Consider the following 18,709-nt stretch of genomic DNA (forward strand, 5'->3'; position numbering starts at 1 on the left):
GTCATGTAAATATCAAAGATTATAAACAATACTGCGATCTTCCCAGCTTTATCCCTATAGTTTCCTTCACAAAATATCCACACGCTATAAGTAACCTTACCACCTTTATAAACGTAACACCCTATAGCTGCAGAACATGACTTTCGATCCCTGGCCGACTTGTGCATACAAAATCTCAGTAATAGTCGGCAGGTAGACCGCGCGAAATCCGAGACTGTAATGACCCCTACAGAGCGCTTAGAGTGCTGGTAATTGCAGGTTTTTGTCGCAACCCAAGGCCAGTTACAAGCCATTACACCGTCCCAACCAAAGCTCTGGTACACGACAGAGATTTCAAAGACGCTGTGAACTAGCGGGCCGCAAATTCTTAGACATAATCTTGAATTAAATCAAATTCCTGTCGTTTTAGCGTCGCAATTCGACTTTAAACGTAACAGTTCACTTCCGGTATAATATAATTCAAAACCTTTTTTATTTCTTATCAATTTCCAATACCTAAGAAATCTGATACCTTTTAATTATTGCTATCTGTACCTTAAACGTGGACATTTATTCTGGCATTTTCTATTTCTCTAATTACATCCAACACTTCTGTTGTTTCAACATCAACAACTTTAATATTCCTCTTTGTTCAAAACTCAATATGTATAGTAGGGTGGGGGAAGATGGGCCATGTTCTATTTTCTCGTCTCATTTGGTAGTAAACAAAAAACTAAAAAGTTATAAAACAGTATCCTCACGTATTCCATTGACCGATGTTAATTGTTTAAAACACGATCAGGATATTTTTATATACTGTGCTAAAGGTGTCCTATCTGCCCCCACAGTGCTATACATTTTCTAATATAAAACAATTTATATCAGCATTACACTGGCTATATACATCTTATAGCGACTTCCCTCAGTCGGCGGAATTCTGTAATATCCATATACAGCATTTACCGGTGCTAACTAGTTCAAAATCACCAAGATGTTTGCGCATGACTATGTAGAACGCGGCATAGACGGCGACCGCATAATTTTCGAACAAGCTAGTCCAAGAAGCAGCGGCACCATGGCCCCTTTGATGTGTTTTGGCAGCTATAGTTTACAGTATCCGGTTTTGCTTTTCAAATAAGTCATGTTTAAGGACAGACCCTTAAACCTCGCCGCGCGTCCTTTCCAGCCCCTTTGCCCCACCACGAAAACAGGGAGATTATTGAAACACCATTGTCATTTGGTCAAGCACAGTTCCACACAATGTTTCACCGGCGACAAGCGGTTTATTAGTCTCTACAGGCAGGAATGTAAATTATTGTACGCGCTATAGCTTACGCTTTGGGTGCTTGAAGAATACAGGTTACCCTGTTTCTAATTTAATTTACAAAACCAACGTAAATAATTATTGAACCAATTTGATCTTGAAATATAAAAAATACCAACCAAGCGTAAAGCACTTTATAAATATCCAAATCCAAACATTTTTATATATTAAACCAAAGTTTGATATACCAACTCCGTATAAAAGCTTCCTAGCCAAGCAACCTCAATCCTCAATCTAGCAAGAAGTGGTTTCAAAAACGAACATTCCATAACCCACTACTATCATACGAAATCCATACGTCTAACCGATGTTTACAACGTATATAGGCTTGGGTACCCCAGGCCAAACGACTCCACTTAATTCCGTATTGTCCAGGCCACTCGTCCCCACTTACGGCGCATCCTAACTCAGTTTAATTTGTATCGGAACTTAGCTCGCCACTTCAATTCGCTGATACTGGAATCCCCAGCTTAAAATCTGGCGCTAGTGGTTTAGCCGTCCTTTAGTATCCCCGCCTTTTTAAGAGAAATAGAATCTGCATCGCTGTGTCTAAGGTTGCGTATAGCAGCGGACATAACCACGCGCCACTAGCACACAACCTAACTGTTATCGAAAGCCGCCGTATTGAATATTTAACAATCTTTCCCCACACTTATTACTATGTGTGTAACGTTACTATGTCGTAGTTACACGGATGACGCATATGCGTTAACACATTAGTCTTTGAAGCGCTTTGATTTGAAAATCGTTTGGAATCGATACCAGTAATTACATCATATTCTATACGTGTACATAAAACGCGACAGTGAGTTCAGCCGCCTACGTTCAAAACCACCTTAAGTTCAAGGAATGCATTATTGGTTATCCGAACAGGTGTTCCTACACGATGTCGTTTCCCATGTTTGCGCTTCTGCTATTACAAATGTTAGCATTCGCATTAATCCTGGCTTACAAGACGAGCGACGCTGAAAAATGACACTATAATTCGTCTTGAGAAAGCGGTCACGGTTTTGAACTGGCCGAATAATGTGAAAGACTCGTAGAGATTTGTCACTTTGCCGACGCAGGGAACTGTTTTCCTACATTTCGAAATATAGTGCTGTGGGGGGAGATGGGACAAATTTAACACATAATATCTAAATATCCCGATGGTATTTTAAACAATTAACAACGTTCTATGGGAGTCATAAAAATACAGTTTAATACTTCTTTGAATTCGCTTTGGTAACTACCAAATGGGAAGGGAAAATAAAAGGAGAAGCTGTCCCATCTTTCCCTCCCTATATACTATATAAAAATCTTAGAGCAGGGGCGATTTTATTATCAAGAAATATCCTGATAAAACTAGCTTGGTATTTCAGAATGTCAATCAAACATTGCTGGACAATCGTGAGAAGAATTTGGAGCTGGCGACTCCACAGCTAACCCGGGCTTTTGATGTGAATGGAATTATATCGCACGTCACCCAATCTTGCTACGATAGCTCTGAACTAGGCGGCGAAATATGACTAACGATCTCGTCAGAAATTCTCCTTTAACGTAAGTTCGATTAGCCCCGTCTGGGTGTTTTGTAGTTTGCATAATTTTTCATAATGTACAACGAAAAGGTTTATCTGACCCAAGCGCCCGTGTCTATAGATCTAATGGCTATCGACCCTATTAAAGCGGGGCAATTTCAACACCTAGGCTCCCACGTTCAACCTTATTAGTCAGTATGACCTCAAATTCAAAACTGCACCAGTAATACAACGTGCAGGTAAAACAGCTGCGTAAAATGCAAGCCAACACTTAAGGCGCAAACGCTATTAAAGGATTAGGAAAATTTGACACTCGTTCTCAGCTGGTTTCGAATTTCGGCCAAAACCTTGCGTAAACAACAATTTCAATTTCACGAAACATTTGACCCACTTTGCGCCCAGCGGGCGTATTCAAAGATTACAGTGAACATGATTTCCCGTATTCACGAACTGCGTACTTTGCCTCCTTTTCTAACGCTATGCAACACACCGCTTCTTAACTGTGTCTGTAAAATATGCGACAACACTGCCCAACCCAGAGCAAAATATTACGCCCCGTTAATTGCACTTCAGCGACAATTGTCGGTGAAAGAGTTGTCGAAAACAACTTATTCGGACATCTCGCCAACAATGCCAGCGTTGTCGCAATATCCACAAACGCTTTCCCAAACTTGGCCAGCTTTTCCGCGGTTTACAAACAGAACACGGGTTTGCGGGCGCGTTCAAACAGATTTCTTTACTTGTTTACGTTCCTGTTTCAAACAAAACGAAGAGTATGTCAGTCCAACAGTCCCCACCTTCCCACATCAGAAGATGTGATTTTAACCATCCAGCAGCCATATAGACTCTATTTTAAACTCCAAGTCCGGATTTAAATAAAGAACAATCACTATCCGGTTGTGATAAAACAGAAAATTTTATATAAAATTTTTGTGGATTTTTTTACACTTGGTTGTGGATTTTTTTACACTTTTACACTTAACTCTAAATGGATTAAAGTTAAAAAATATTTTGAAAATACTTTCGAGTTAAAATGCTTGCGTGCGCCGGATCTAAAAACTTTGTTCGTAAGATGTCAACATGCACTCGTTCTCACGAAAGATGCGGCCAAGTTCTGACGCCAGAAAAAAAAATCAATTTAATTATCGTTGGGTAGAAGGCGGGTCCGTGTTCACTTGCTAACGAATTATTTCAAAGCTGCTTCACTAAAAGTCAGTTTCCACATTCCGATTCCGAGCGTAAATAGAAAGCCTTGCACCGTGGGTGGCGGGATCGTACAATCGTTCATGCGTGACAGTGCACGTGATAGCGAGTGGTGCCGCGTGGGAGGCATGGGGCAATTTTAAATTTCATTTTAACCCCAAACCTGCTGGTAATTCCGTTAAATCGATCGTCTAAGCCTAAATGTAAACACAAAACTGGTTGGATCCTCAAAGACTTATCTCTATAGTATTATATAACGTCGCTACTTTAAAACGTTAAGTGATGTCAACTCGGTATTCAACTTACTTAGAAGATGTCACCCCATTTGTTTTGAAATTTCTCCAAACACGAGATAACCGATCAGTATACAGTACATGTATTGTTGTACAGTACAAGCTTCCATGCTTCAGATTTAGCATTCTAGACGCAACTATAAACGTGAAAAGAAATTTTAAAATATACTAAAGAATGGGGGATGATGGGACACCTTAGCTCATACTATCCAAATATCCTGATCGTGTTTTAAACTATTAACAACGGTCTATGGGAGTCGTGAAGATACGGTTTTATATTTCTTTGAATGTTTTTTGTTTACTACCAAATGGGACCAGAAAATAAATGAGAGTGTGTCCCATCTTCCCCTACTCTGCTATTTTTCTCTTGATTGGAATCCACTGTGAGATTTATGTTCTTTTTGACTACAATGTAAAACCACCCCAGCCACCAAAGGTCTGGAAATTGCATGATTCATTATGTAAGAAGACTCAAAAACGTAGACGCGATCACGTTTGACAGACATCAATCGAGTGTAATATCTATCGCCATTTGACAGCTTTAGCAACTCAATCATTGTAAAAGGGTTACGACTTTACCGCCACCTCGTAAATCCGAACCAACATTTAAGCATATAGGAGTCAAAGACGTTATAGTTCGACCACCGTATGGTTATTGCGATTTTTTACAATACAAATATTAATAGTGAAGTCTGGTTTATATAACATTGGTGGTATAAGCGACATTGTACCATGTATATAATTGGGTGGGGTAAGACGGGACAGCTTTAGCATGTAATATCTAAATATCGGAATTCTAGTTGAAACAATTAACAAAGATTTGTAGGAGTTGTAAGAATACGGTTTATAATTCTTTGAATATTCTTTGTTTACTCTACCAAATCGGACGAGAAAATAGATTAAAAATATGTCCCATCTTACCCCAACCTACTATAATATATGATACATGGCGAATTCACTGCAAAAAGTCGGTTTCCGCTAAACAAATGCTAAGACTGGGAAGTTTTTACAAGGTATTTCATTTTCTCCAACGCAATATATTGAAACTTTATTTCGTTGTTAAATTTACGAAACTGTTTGAAATTTCTCTGCAGTGAGCGACGCTTAAAGAGGTTAATATTTTATTGTTTCTCCTAATACACTATATTGACTCTTCATCACAGTCCGTTACGATTCCAATTTCAACTTCCCAGCAAATGTACCCTGCTGTCATATTAAGAATCAAATTAACAATAAAAAATAAAAAAAACTTAATTAACAATAAAAAATAAAAAACTTCTCGGAAATTCTGATAACGTTCTTAAAGTTCTTAATTAAAAAAAAAACTCTGATTTCCTTTAAAAAGTTTTGTAAAATCGTTATAAGGTAAAAGTTCACATAAAAACACCATTTTCACCTATGATCAAAACGACCCCTTTACATTCATCATCCATAAAATTACAAGTTTCGTAAAATCGATGCAAAAGCAAAAGTTTCAGGAAAAACATACTTTTTCTTCGTCTCCAAATCCAAATGACCCTTTTTACAAACGCATTAACAATAAAACGGTTTCGCGAATCGTAATGCCATTTTCAAAACTGAAAATAATCAAAATTTCGTAAAACTAATACAAAAAAGTTTAACATAAAAAACACTATTTTTTTCTTCGTCTCGTGGTAAAACTGACCCCCTTTTCACACAAAGGAATTAACAATAAAACAGCTTATCGCAAATTGTAATAACGTTTAAAAAATCGGTATATAATTAAAGTTCCGTAAAATCGATACAAAAATATATAATGTAAACAAAAAAAAGCTTTTCGCTTAGTCAAACTGACCCCTTCTCACCCAAAAGGATCAGTCTGGCTCCACCAAGGCTTTCCATCACCCAGCCTTGTAGTCACCCCTAAACACAACCTTGGGGCCACGGGTTCAACTCGCTCAGTTACTTTGCCAAGTTCACGATTTTAGAATGCATTCATTTTAAAGCAAACCGAACGTATGATATATTACACTAATTTCGCTGCTGTTACTTTGCTTTTGAACTTAGGAAGGTTTAATTCGATTTACAAGTTAGTACAAGTTGCTGTTGGCATCGAATACGAACATGTTTATACATTTACAATTGAACAAGATGAGCCCTTGCAAGCTTAAAACAAGCTAGTTTACCCTGGTCCCTCCTTAGGGCTTATAAGGGTCAACTTTCTTTGTAATAGTACAACGATATATCATGCGGTAAATGCTAAATGTAACTCTACAGGTGTATTTGAAGATTCTATTTGATAAGTGGGGAAAGATGGGACACCTTTTTATTCTAACTTCTCGTAGAATTTGGTAGGAAACAAAGAACATTCAAAGAATTATAAATCCGTATCTTAACAACTTCTATAGATCGTAATTGATTATTTAAAACACGATCACGATATTCAGATATTCTGTGCTTAAGGTGTCCCATCTTCCCCCACCCTACTATATCTTTTATTATACAATTGGTTGGACTTGATTTTTTTCTGTTACGTTTTCGTAACACCAGATCTTCATTGTTAACTGTGATGGGTCATTTTTTAAACCAAAACAGCAGAAATCATGTTCAAAAAATGAATTATGTTTAAAGCGTATTTTTATATTTTATATGAATGTTCCTTATGTTTGGACTATGTTAATTGTTTAAACGAACAAAACAAAACTTGGTACGAAAAAGTCTCCTACAAATTCGTAATTTAAATCGCCTTTACGAATTTTAAAACATTCGGTTTATCAAAACGTGCTATTGATCGAAATTAGGATGTCACAACACGTCATTTCCGGTAGTGAGAGATGGAAGCTCCATCACGCCAGCGTAAACACGTCTAGTGTATAAGTTGTTGTGAAGCGCTTACTATAGGGTTTAATGGTTTTGAAGTCTCATGTATTAGAACCAGGTGTGGCAGACATTATGTGTAGTACAGTACTGTGGGGTAAGATGGGACACCTTTAGCACATAATATCCAAATATTTTAGTCGTGTTTTAAACAATTAACAATGGTCTATGGGGGTCGTAAGGATATGGTTTTGTTCTTTGTTTACTACCAAATGGAAGAAGAAAAATGGAATAAAAAGGTGTCTCGTCTTACCCCAACCTATGGGTAGATATGTATATTTGTTTGTGTAAAGATACGTTTTGTGTTATTGTATTGAGAGCATTATTTACTAGTCTACCGGTAATACCTAAAGCCTAACAATAACATTACTCGCTCGTGGTACTATATGTATAGGTAACGTAAATCAGCGTAGTGTTTATAATGAATTCTTTAGATTTTAGTTCATCCTTTTTTACCCCAAAACGGAGGCGTAAACTTGATAATTGAGTGGGATTGAAAGGCCCTTAAGCTCGCTTTTAAACCATTGGCTTTAAGCTTGCCGATTGCGGCTTTAGCTGACCAACATTCTTTTCCTAAAGCCGCAATTCTTGCCGAAAATTGACAGAAATTAAGTTTCGTAAACACGTTTACGGTTCGGAGTTATATGGATTCGAAAACGGTTATGTTGGCTTGAAGTTTGCTTCGTCAGCACTAAGTTATAGTTTTTAGTTTAAAATATTGCTTTTACTTTATAGAAAGATTTTGTTGAGACTAGTATCCTTGTACGTCATGTCGCAGTCTCCGAAACTAAGTCTATCCGTGCCCCCTGATGCGTTTGACACTGGTTCGTCAGACGGAGAACCCTTCTCTCCACTTCCTCCTGAAATCCAGCGGCTTCGGAATGATTCGGATCCGAAGTCTGAGTTTCGGAGAAAGAAATCTCGCATCGTCCGCCAAAACCCAATTCCTAAAGTTCCGGTCGGATTCTTTTCTATAATTCGTACGATGACAGTTGACTTTGTACTTCCGAATGAGAAAACTGTCACTTTAAACTGTGTGGGCAACCAAACTGTCGGTCAAATCAAGAGCGATTTACTAGTAAGTGAAATTCCCATTCCTGTTCAGTAAAAGTTAGAATAGTTTTTAACTGATTAGTCGTAAAACTTGTTTTGGTCACCTTAGCTTTTTAGTTGTGAGGAAAGTATAGATTTAAACTGAAAACACAATTTTCAAATGTGCAACTGTAAATGTGTGTTTGAAATAGTATATAGTAGTTTATTAAAGGTTTATTTTTTATTGCAACAGCCCCGCTTTTTAACTGACTCTCTTCCTACACTTTTCATCTATACGTTTTTTTAACAACTGTAGTTTTGCTGTTGATTCCGTTTTTTTCAGTATTTAAATAACATGATTTTCCCCTATCGTTTTCAAACAATATAAATACCATTTATATTGTGTTATTTTTACACAGGAACGAATACGAGACCAATATCTTGCATACGAGAAAGTTTGGGAGCATGAGCTGCTACTTACCTACACCATTGACGGAAAAACTTACGAAATCTGCGACATGCACCAAACATTTCAGACGTTGAGAGTTATTAACATGTGGACGAAAACTGGACTCAAGGGAACGTTGGATGTTCGACACCTAACGTAAGAGTTAGTAACTTTATTTGTGTCCTCGGTTAAGGAAGCAAAGATTTAAAAAATAGTTTAAACGAAAAGACAGAATATATCGAAAAAACAGCTACAGTTTGACGAACGCTTACATTTTGGCGCATTTTGTATGAAGAAAAACGACTTATTTATCTTCGAGTTGCCCGAAAACGACAGTCGTTATAGGAGGGGCGTTTTGTTTCATACACCTTGTTCCCGCTTACGAGTGACCACGTATGTAACTTTGTTGGTAAATATTTTTTGGGAAATTTTTTTATTTTTAAAATAATTTATCAATATTTAAACAACAGGGCAGAAAGCAACGAAGAAAGACTTTTCAACTTAACCCTCGGTTCGCTTATGGGGGTGATTTGGGGTAAATACGGATCCATGGTCAAACATAACACTGCGGTTACTGATGATGAGGTTTACGTTACAAGAAGGAAACTTACAAATGTTCGGCGTCGAGCTTTGAGGTCGAGGTTTCCAAGTACTTACTCAATGGAACCAATACTCGACCATACAACGCCACCAACGCATGTGAAGGCGAATTTTCAAGAAGACGAAACGTAAGTTGAATATATAGTGGGGTGGGGGAAGATGGAACAACTTTACCACATATCGTGTTTTAAACAATTAACGACGGTCCATGTGAGTCGTGAAGATACAGTTAACTCTTTTAATGTTCTTTGTTTACAACCAAATTGTACGAGAAAATAGAATGAAAAGCTGTCCCGTAGCGCCACCATGTGAGGATAAATAAGTTACATGCGTGGTAACTTATATAAGCGGGCACGAGGTGTATAAAGCGAAACACCAGTGTTATAACGACTGTTATGGCTCGTCTGACGACGATAAAAAAAAACATTTATTTATTAATTTATCATTACCAATAAATTGTGCACACATATCAGGATAACCGTTTGCATATATGGGCCAAGCAAGAGCAGTACAACTATGTCAGTAGGAGTTTACGATCCACCCTCGAAAATTATGGAGGATTTCTTTGAAAGGTAAGAGCCAAGTTAATGCAGATTTAACTTTACAAGCATATATTAACTGGTCATTTTCGTTACTATGTTGGATTTCTCAATTGCGCTGTAAAATGTACACTCATTTTTATCATGTATTTGAATGAAAGGCTCTTGTATGTTTATGCGTTACGGGTGTTGGGGCAACGGGCCAGTCCCACCCTAAAAAGACATATAGCGTGCCACGCTGCAGGACTTTACCCATACATAATATAGAGGGTGTTAAGTACAGTCGTTACAGTACGGTTGTCCTATTTCACACACCTTTCTCCGCTTACAAGTAGTGTGATTGCTTTTATCTTTGCTGTTATACTCTGTCTCCCCATAGTTTACATAATTTTTTATAACCAAACCGAAACATAATTGCGTTTATTTCAGTCTTACACCGGCAAGGAAAATAGCGTTCGGAATTCCCGAAGAAGCCAAAGCTCCAGATTACGTGTTGAAAGTTTGCGGGATGTGTGATTACATATGGGGACCTCACGAGATAATGGATTTTGTTTACATTCGGCACTGTGTAGCTCGGGTAAGTGAACATTTTTTTTGTTATGTATGAATGAATGAATGTTACTTATTATAGGCCATACCCTCGTTTGACGATGCAACGACAGTCACAACACGTTTGTTCTGTTTCATACACCTCGTGTCCGCTTACGAGTTTCCACGTATATATGTAACTTTTTTATCCTCGCGTGGTGGGATGCTGGACTCATAACGCGGGTGTCCCGCTTTGAACCCATAAGCTTTTCATATCATTTAATCCCATCGATATCACCAGAGACGCGAGCCCCAACTTGCTCTATGTGTTCCCCCCAATGACGCCGAAGACGAAGTCTTAAGCGTGCACGATCCGTGGTTCTTTGTGGATGATTCCACTGGTGTAACCGAGAACCATCAACAACTCACGCTAGTCGGCTGCAAGAAGAACCACACAGAAATCGTGGCGTTTTCGCTCTGGGACATGACGCGAAAGTTTAGAATAAAAGTTTTAGGTAAGTTTCCAGGACGAGTGAAGAATAAAGATTGGACTGGTGGAAAATGTTGGGGGTTGGTAGTTAGTCGTTATACGGTTAAAAACTTATAGTAGGGTGGGGAAAGATGAGACACCTTTTCGTTATATTTTCTCGTCTCATTTGATAGTAAACAAAGAACATTTAAAGAATTGTAAACCGTATCCTCATGATTTCAATAGACCACCGTTAATTGTTTAAAACACGTTCAAAATATTTGGATGTATATGCTAAAGGTGTCCCGTCTTCCCCCACCCTACTATATTTACATTTAATTGGAAAAAAAGAAGCGTGGTCGCCACACCTAGCAGACAAATTACGAGCTATTTATGTCAATGCTAAAATACAGGTGTGGACTACCTTACACCCGAGAACGAAACGGTTGGGACACCGGACGAGCTTTACGTTGAGTTTTCGCTTTACAGCGGAAGACAGAGATTAGCGGAACCTGTACGAACTAAACCAGTTGCTTCCAACGCCGATCTAAGGTACGTTGAATATTGTGTATAATTAGCACTGTACACAAATCTCAATATTGCACATTGTGTTTTTATTTTTGTGTGTGAGGTCCCGCAGGGTGGCAGGCCATGGGTCCTAGGATTTAGGCCAGGCTCATTAGCTTATTGGCCTATTACCGCACACTGTATTGTAATCGCGTATCTTATTTTACACGTCAATATCCTCTATTTTTGCATTAATTCAACATCGGGCTAATTTACCCTAAATGTATGTATTTGATTTATCCTCGCGTTGCAGAACAATAGCAGTCGTTATGGGGTTATAACATGGGTGTTCTGTTTCAAACACCTCGTGTCAGCTTACGAGTTACCAAGTATGTAACTTTGTTAGTGATTCCTTTTTAGGGTTAACATTAACGTTTTTAGAACGGTGTTTTTGTCAATTTCATCTATTTTTTCATATATACAGATGGTATACTTCATTAGAATTCGACATTTTGCTTCGAAACGTTCCAAAAGAAGCAAGACTGAACGCGAATATTATTGGTATTTTCCGGACAAAGTCGGTAAAAGTGAAAACGGGAATCAAGTCCGTGTCCTCGAACGGAGATCAACATGTTATACTACGATGGGCTAATATGCAACTTTTAAATCATAGGTTGTTAATCTTACACCTTAGTTTTTATTTCTATTTTGTATACTGCATGGATACAGCATGAGTCCTACTAACTATACAAATATTTTTGTATATTAACCTGAATTAACATAATAGCATTATAGGCGTCAATTTATGGGTAGTTTAAATGTTCTACATTTAACTTGATGTGTTCTCCTTAATACTAATCATGTTTAAAAACCCTGATTAGTATTCAATAGCTTAAGTTACAGCTAGTAATACATATATGTGTAGTTTCGCTACATGTTATAACTTTTAGAGTTGCCCCACCAGAATAGAATAACCAAATAATCGGATTAATAATAAAGTAAGTTAAATATGTTTAACTGTAAGCGTGTTACAATAACAGTTGATTTTCAACTATTCCCTGTCCTTTGTTATAATATATTATTCACAATTTTTTATTTTTTATAATGAAATTGTTTTTCTGTTTTCTAACTAGATCAGTGTTGTGCACTGGGCGTCATGCTTTCAAAACCTGGCCTATGTCGTACAGTGAAGATGTGTCAGTTGAAACACACACTGGAACCACTGCTCCAAATGACGGGGTAGAATCCACAAGTAGCACGGCTGAAATACATTTTGAGGTATTTATTTAAATAACTTATTTATTTTCGCGTGGGGGACAGGACACTTGGTATAAAACGAATGTTCTGTAAACTGTGTGGGTGACTATTTTTTGTTGGGAGGCGGTTAATAAAATTTGGTTTCATGTATGGCTAACAGTTTGGACAACCCATTAGTGACCAGTGGCTTGATACAGAAGATCTCTTTCACATTTATAATACAGCTAGCAACAACAACATATACATTTATATATATATTTATTATCAATTTTTATCCATTCCTCAGCTTGACTCTTACATGCATCCTGTAGTCTTCCCTAATGGAGGATGGAAGACCTCAAACCCAGAAGATCAAGCTCCAGACCCAATCCATGGATCCTCGGATTGGAAGAAGTTGGAAGAGATCATTCAATCTGATACTCTTACTGAACTAACACTGGAGGATAAGGCTCTTCTTAAGAAATACAGGTCCTACTTTTTTTAATTTTTTTGTTCACTAAAGAAATTAGACAAAATGTATAATACAGAACACTCGTGTTTAACAACTGTTGTTGCCACGCCGTGCGAAGATAAACGAGTTACATACGTGGTAACTTGTAAGCAAACACGAGGTGTATGAAACAGAACACCCGTGTTATAACGACCGTCGTTTTTTAGTCATGTGAGGCTAAATAGGTCACATTCATCCATTCAGTTTAACCTTTTCATGTATACAAAACTTACTGTAACCCTACATTCAGATCTTACTGCAGAGGAAGAGCCAATTCGTTGCCTAAAGTTTTGCAAGCAGTTGATGCTGCTAGTTTGGATAGTGTGGTTGACATGCACGCCTTGCTGAATAAGTGGCCGGCTTTATCAGTAGAGGTGAGTCAACCATTGATGTGTTTTCAAATCTTATTTTGTTAAAAAAACATTCAATTCAAACATGCTTAAAAATTTTGACAAAATACAAGAATGTATTAGAATAGGGTTTATAGCTTATAATACCCTTTCATAATGGAAATTACTAATCACTAAATAGGCACAATGGTGCCATGGCACAAGCCACAAGGGTATTCCTGCCTTCATCCAGTTATTATCACTGCTACCATTATCGACATATATGTCCTTGTTCAAAACATTTAATGTCAATTGCTCCAAGCCAATCATTTATTCAATATTTGGGTAAACTTGTATACTTATCTGAAATAAAACTGTTTCAAATACAGGTAGCACTGGAGCTACTGGACTCTCAATATGAAGATGAGAAAGTACGTAGTTTGGCCGTGAAAACTCTCAAGTGTTTGAGCAACACCAAACTTCATGCTTACCTTCTGCAGCTAACTCAGGTATTAATATTAACAACACAAAAGTAACAGTATAAGGTTCTGTGAATCTAGCGAGACTCAGGTATTAATATTAACAACACAAAAGTAACAGTATAAGGTTCTGTGAATCTAGCGAGGCAACGACTATCATTATATTGTTTTATACACCATGTGCTCATAAGCTACCTATGTGTAAGTTACAACTTAGTAGTCATATCTTTTTAACAGTTATTTTATTAACAAGAAAACAATATTATTTTATTTTCTGCGAGAACATGCCCCTATAGGTTTAAATTAATGTAACTTATAAATCCTCCCGTGAAGGGAAACGACAGTTATTAAAACACAGGTGTTCTGCTTCATACATCGCATTACCTCTTAAGAGTAACCACATTTGTAACTTTTAAATTAAATTAGTCATATCTTTTTATCAAAATTTTATTTGTTATTTTTTAGGTTTTAAAATTTGAGCCATATCATGACAGTGCTTTGGCCCGTTTTCTCCTCACGAGGGCACTGCAGAGCAAGAGAATCGGGCATTACTTCTTCTGGTTTCTCAGATCGGAGATTGAAAACCCTCATGTCAGTCAACGTTATTCGATCTTGCTCGAAGCATATCTACGTGGGTGTGGAAGCAACATGCTGAAAGAATTTTCTAAACAGTGCGCGGTTACTAACACGCTGAAAAACTTTTCTTCACTAGTAAGAAGCTTGTATATTTTTGTTTTAATTAAGAATACTAATGTAGACTAAATTTAATACCATTACCCCTGGGTTGTGGGCGGCTTCACAAGTTATAACAAAGTGTTTCGTGAACCTAATGGAGACTTTTTAGCTTTTTCGGTTGCAATTTTCTTTACTCTACAATGGTATTCTATTCTATGTTGGTGAAGTCGAGCAATGTAGCACGCCATGGGTCCTATGGTTTAGGCCAGAATTGGCACATTATCCCAACACCCAGTGTGCTATTGCATGGACCTCACCAGATATTGAAGCCTGTCACCTTTTCAAATGCAAGCAACAATATCAGGGTGGCCATCTCACAATTGTAAGTAAATTCCAAACCAAACAATGGTTCCACTTTTCAGATCTCGATGAAATTGAGCAAAAACTCCAACAGTGGCCTCAAAACTGAAATATTACGAGAGCAGTTGGCGAGAATAAGCCTTCCAGAGACTTTTAAGGCTCCATTTGATCCAAGGATTACTCTCGGGCGTCTAATGGCAGAAAAATCCAAAATCATGGATTCTAAAAAGAAACCCTTGTGGCTGGAATTTGAAAACGCTGATGAAAACGTTATTAATGAATCTACTAGTGTTATAAGGTAAGTGGTATTACCATAGTGGGTTTTATGTTGTTATACAAGGACGTGTAGTATGGTTAACAAGAGTGCAAATTTTTTTTCCAGGTTTCAGTTTTTTTTAATTTTTTACATTTGTCACACAATTGGGTAATACCTTTTGTACTCCGACAAAATTTTGTTTCCACACATATAATTTTATTTATTTCTTAAATAAGAACATCATTTTCTTTTTATCGGGGTTTTTTAATTTTTTTTTTTTTCTGACAAGAAGTTTTTCATTTCGGCATAAAAATTTTTTTTTCCACAGCCATATTTGATCTTAGTATCAAACTTTTGTTCTTCACTTAAAATATAAACATATTGTTTTTCAGAATAATCTTCAAACAGGGTGATGATTTACGACAAGATATGTTGACTCTGCAAATGTTGTCGCTTATGGGTCAACTATGGAATGAAGAAGGATTAGACTTGCATCTCCTGCCTTATGGATGTCTAAGTACAGGTGATTGCCAAACATTTTTTCGGGAAAAACATATAAATCTATCCCTATTAAATAACTAAATGTCATAAACTTAGTTCAGAAAATCTATTAGTTAAGTTTTTTTTTACACTTTCCAACCTTTAAAAAGTTTTCCTTCAATTTACCGAAAAATAAAATAAGCATTTTTTCTATACCCGATGTATTATTTTGGTAACTCCCATTTACTCCAGGTCTTCAAGTTGGCATCATCCAGATCGTTCCGAATGCAACCACTGTTGCCCGCATCCAGAAAGAGTCCGGAGGACTTATCCGTGGGACGTTCAAAGACGAGGTTCTGAAGAAATGGCTGGAAAGAAAGAATCCAACGACTGACAGAATGAATTCCGCCGTGGAGACGTTCATGTTATCTTGTGCTGGTTACTGTGTGGCTACTTATGTTTTAGGTAGGATGATGTGTTGGTATCTATTTAGTGTGGGGATTTCTCTATGAAAAAGTTGCAATTCTACCAGTGATAACTTTGTAACTACAATATATTAAAATTTGTATAGTAGCCACTTATTGTATAATACTCTGGCTTAAATCCCAAGTCCAGGTTGGGTAAAATATGACATGATTTTATATTCTGTTGTTGTCCAAATAAACAAGGAATATTTACAAAATTATGCACCCATAGCCCCGCTATGGGAATATTTACAAAATTATACACTGACTCTAAAAGCGCGTTGTTAATTGTTCAAAACATAATTAGGAAATTTAGGAATTATATGCTTATGGTGTCTCGTCTTACCCCACAGAACTGTACCTTTGAAATGGAGCAGAAAAAGTTTAAAACTGTTTCAAATTTCTTCAATACCCATTTAATGTATAATAATGTGGTTTAAATCTTACCCTGTAGGCCTCACTCATATGAAATATAATGTGCATATACAATGTTGGAGCAATGGGCCAACTACGGCTCACATCCTTGCCATGGGACCTCACTCATATAGAATGGAAAGTCACTAAAATAAACTTAACACCAAAACTTCATACAGGCATTGGAGACCGGCATAATGATAATATTATGGTGACGGAGTCCGGCAATTTATTCCATATCGACTTCGGGCATTTCCTCGGAAACACAAAAAGGTTTTACGGCATTCAACGAGAGCGTGTGCCTTTCGTTTTAACCCCAGATTTCGTTCATGTTATGGGAACAGAAGATGGGGAATTATTCCAACGTTTTATGGTGAGTTTTTTGTATTTTGTTTGATTCCATGGCCAGGAAATGAGAGATTTTTGTTTATACTTGATTTGGCCAATTACTTTAACTGTAACAGCTTTTTTTATGAATATAAAATATGATGTTTTAGCTTAAACTGGAAAGTGTACAGTTGATACATTCAGTACATAGAGCTAAAAACTGTTATGAGCTGTAGCAAATGTACTTTATTTAACAAAATGCGCTGAATGTATCATATATGACGTGTCAACGATTTTAAGAGCCCTTTGCAACTTTAAACAACATCATTTACTTCCTAATGCATAATATTAATCAAGGTTAAATGTTTTAACCATGAGTGTTTTAACAACTGTTGTTTTGTTGCTATATCATTTCTTTTCAATTTAAATATTTTTTAATCTTTTTTACTGTAATTGAGGAGAAAAGTTCTGGTATTATTATTATTTGTCATTATTGTTTATTTTAAAAGCCCTAAAACACACTGCATTCCACAGGATACCTGCGTGCTTGCATACTTAGTAATACGCAGACACGCACCTCTTTTTATCAACCTCTTTCACATGATGAAGTCAACAGGGATACCAGAACTTAATTCAGTCAGAGACATTCGCTATTTACAAAATGCAAGTGAATTATATTAATTCCTTAAAAATATTGTTTATGGTTCATGAATGATTGAATGAATTTAACTTATTTATCCTCCCATGGTGATGCAGGGAAGGTCCTGGTGTTCTGTTTTATACACCTCCTGCCCACTTAACAGTTATTACATATAACTTATTTATCCCTGTGCGACGGGGCAATGACAATCCTGATAACACGGCTGTTCTGTTTTATACACCTCCTGCCTGCTCACATGTTACCATGTATGTGACTTTGTGGAAGATTTTTTTCATAATGGCTAACAATTAAGACTTATTTTGGGGCCACTGATTTGGTTCAATTGCCTTTAAGTGTCTTTTCGAAGGACACACGCCAATGGTAGTAGTTAAACAGCCTCGAACACATAACTTTTGTATGCATTGTTTTAGGAATCAATATGAATGAATGAATGTAACTTACTTTATCCTCATGTGGCCGGAAAACGATAGTTGTTATAACACAGGTTTAACATCTTGTGCCAGCTTACGAGTTACCATGTATGTAACTTTGATAGTGATTGTGTGGCTTTATTATTGTTTTCTTTCACTCAGGTTCTTGTTCTTGATAAGACTGAACATGAAGCAAGTCAGCATTTTCTTTCAGAAATCGCAGGAGTTTTGCGTAAGAACTGGACAGTCCAAGTCAATTGGTTGATGCACCGGCTGGTACACTCTGGAAGTTCTTGAACGACGAACAGTTCTTAAATTTCAAAATGGGACAAAATAATTAGGTTTTATTGAATGAATGAATGAAATTTTAGGTTTTAATGCCAGAAAAACTTTGCGTTTGGAATAATGTCCCATGCACTTGTTTTCATGAATTTGTTTTAAATTTTAAAAATGTTTTTTTAGTGATCGTTATATAGAATTTTATCATTCAAAAAGAAAAAAATCTGCGGGTCATTAAATTTCGTGACACTCCCGTTTCGGACATTTTGTTTTGTGCATCATTCAAGTCAGTAATGACAATTTAATGTGTTTTGGTATTAAGAACAAGAACAGGATCACATCAGGGAAAAAGTTTTATCGCCAGAAAAGCTTGCTTCAAATATACAATGGTATTAATAGTATAAAAAAAATTCGGTACCAGGTGTATGATGAAAAATTTCAACAATTTTTGGTACCACATATATGATAAAAAATTTCGGTACCATATGTATGATAAAAATTAAAAATATTCGGTACCACACGTATGATAAAAATATCCAGTACCACACGTA

The 18,709-nt window shown here is 36.8% G+C and overlaps 1 protein-coding gene across 3 annotated transcripts in view; it reads left to right on the forward strand.

Moving 5' to 3' along the window:
- LOC100180112 (phosphatidylinositol 4,5-bisphosphate 3-kinase catalytic subunit gamma isoform) overlaps nucleotides 1-18,413 on the forward strand; it is a 42,893-nt gene extending 24,480 nt beyond the window's left edge. The window contains exons 3-22 of one of the 3 annotated variants that reach the window (XM_018812916.2): nucleotides 2,665-2,842; nucleotides 7,890-8,232; nucleotides 8,606-8,790; nucleotides 9,105-9,362; nucleotides 9,708-9,806; nucleotides 10,203-10,350; nucleotides 10,603-10,816; nucleotides 11,184-11,322; nucleotides 11,762-11,950; nucleotides 12,411-12,555; nucleotides 12,821-13,002; nucleotides 13,275-13,398; nucleotides 13,743-13,862; nucleotides 14,298-14,543; nucleotides 14,930-15,165; nucleotides 15,516-15,646; nucleotides 15,856-16,068; nucleotides 16,661-16,854; nucleotides 17,343-17,471; nucleotides 18,042-18,413. In XM_018812916.2, the coding sequence (XP_018668461.1) occupies nucleotides 2,808-2,842; nucleotides 7,890-8,232; nucleotides 8,606-8,790; nucleotides 9,105-9,362; nucleotides 9,708-9,806; nucleotides 10,203-10,350; nucleotides 10,603-10,816; nucleotides 11,184-11,322; nucleotides 11,762-11,950; nucleotides 12,411-12,555; nucleotides 12,821-13,002; nucleotides 13,275-13,398; nucleotides 13,743-13,862; nucleotides 14,298-14,543; nucleotides 14,930-15,165; nucleotides 15,516-15,646; nucleotides 15,856-16,068; nucleotides 16,661-16,854; nucleotides 17,343-17,471; nucleotides 18,042-18,176 (3,465 nt within the window). In that variant the 5' untranslated portion in view covers nucleotides 2,665-2,807 and the 3' untranslated portion in view covers nucleotides 18,177-18,413. The remainder of the gene's footprint in view (nucleotides 1-2,664; nucleotides 2,843-7,889; nucleotides 8,233-8,605; nucleotides 8,791-9,104; nucleotides 9,363-9,707; nucleotides 9,807-10,202; nucleotides 10,351-10,602; nucleotides 10,817-11,183; nucleotides 11,323-11,761; nucleotides 11,951-12,410; nucleotides 12,556-12,820; nucleotides 13,003-13,274; nucleotides 13,399-13,742; nucleotides 13,863-14,297; nucleotides 14,544-14,929; nucleotides 15,166-15,515; nucleotides 15,647-15,855; nucleotides 16,069-16,660; nucleotides 16,855-17,342; nucleotides 17,472-18,041) is intronic. The other 2 variants (XM_026835676.1, XM_002122718.5) reach the window with 2 other exon arrangements.
- The last annotated feature ends 296 nt before the right edge of the window (nucleotides 18,414-18,709 follow it).

The sequence above is a fragment of the Ciona intestinalis genome, chromosome 8 (genome assembly GCF_000224145.3).
Source record: "Ciona intestinalis chromosome 8, KH, whole genome shotgun sequence".
Classification (NCBI taxonomy): Eukaryota; Metazoa; Chordata; class Ascidiacea; order Phlebobranchia; family Cionidae; genus Ciona; species Ciona intestinalis.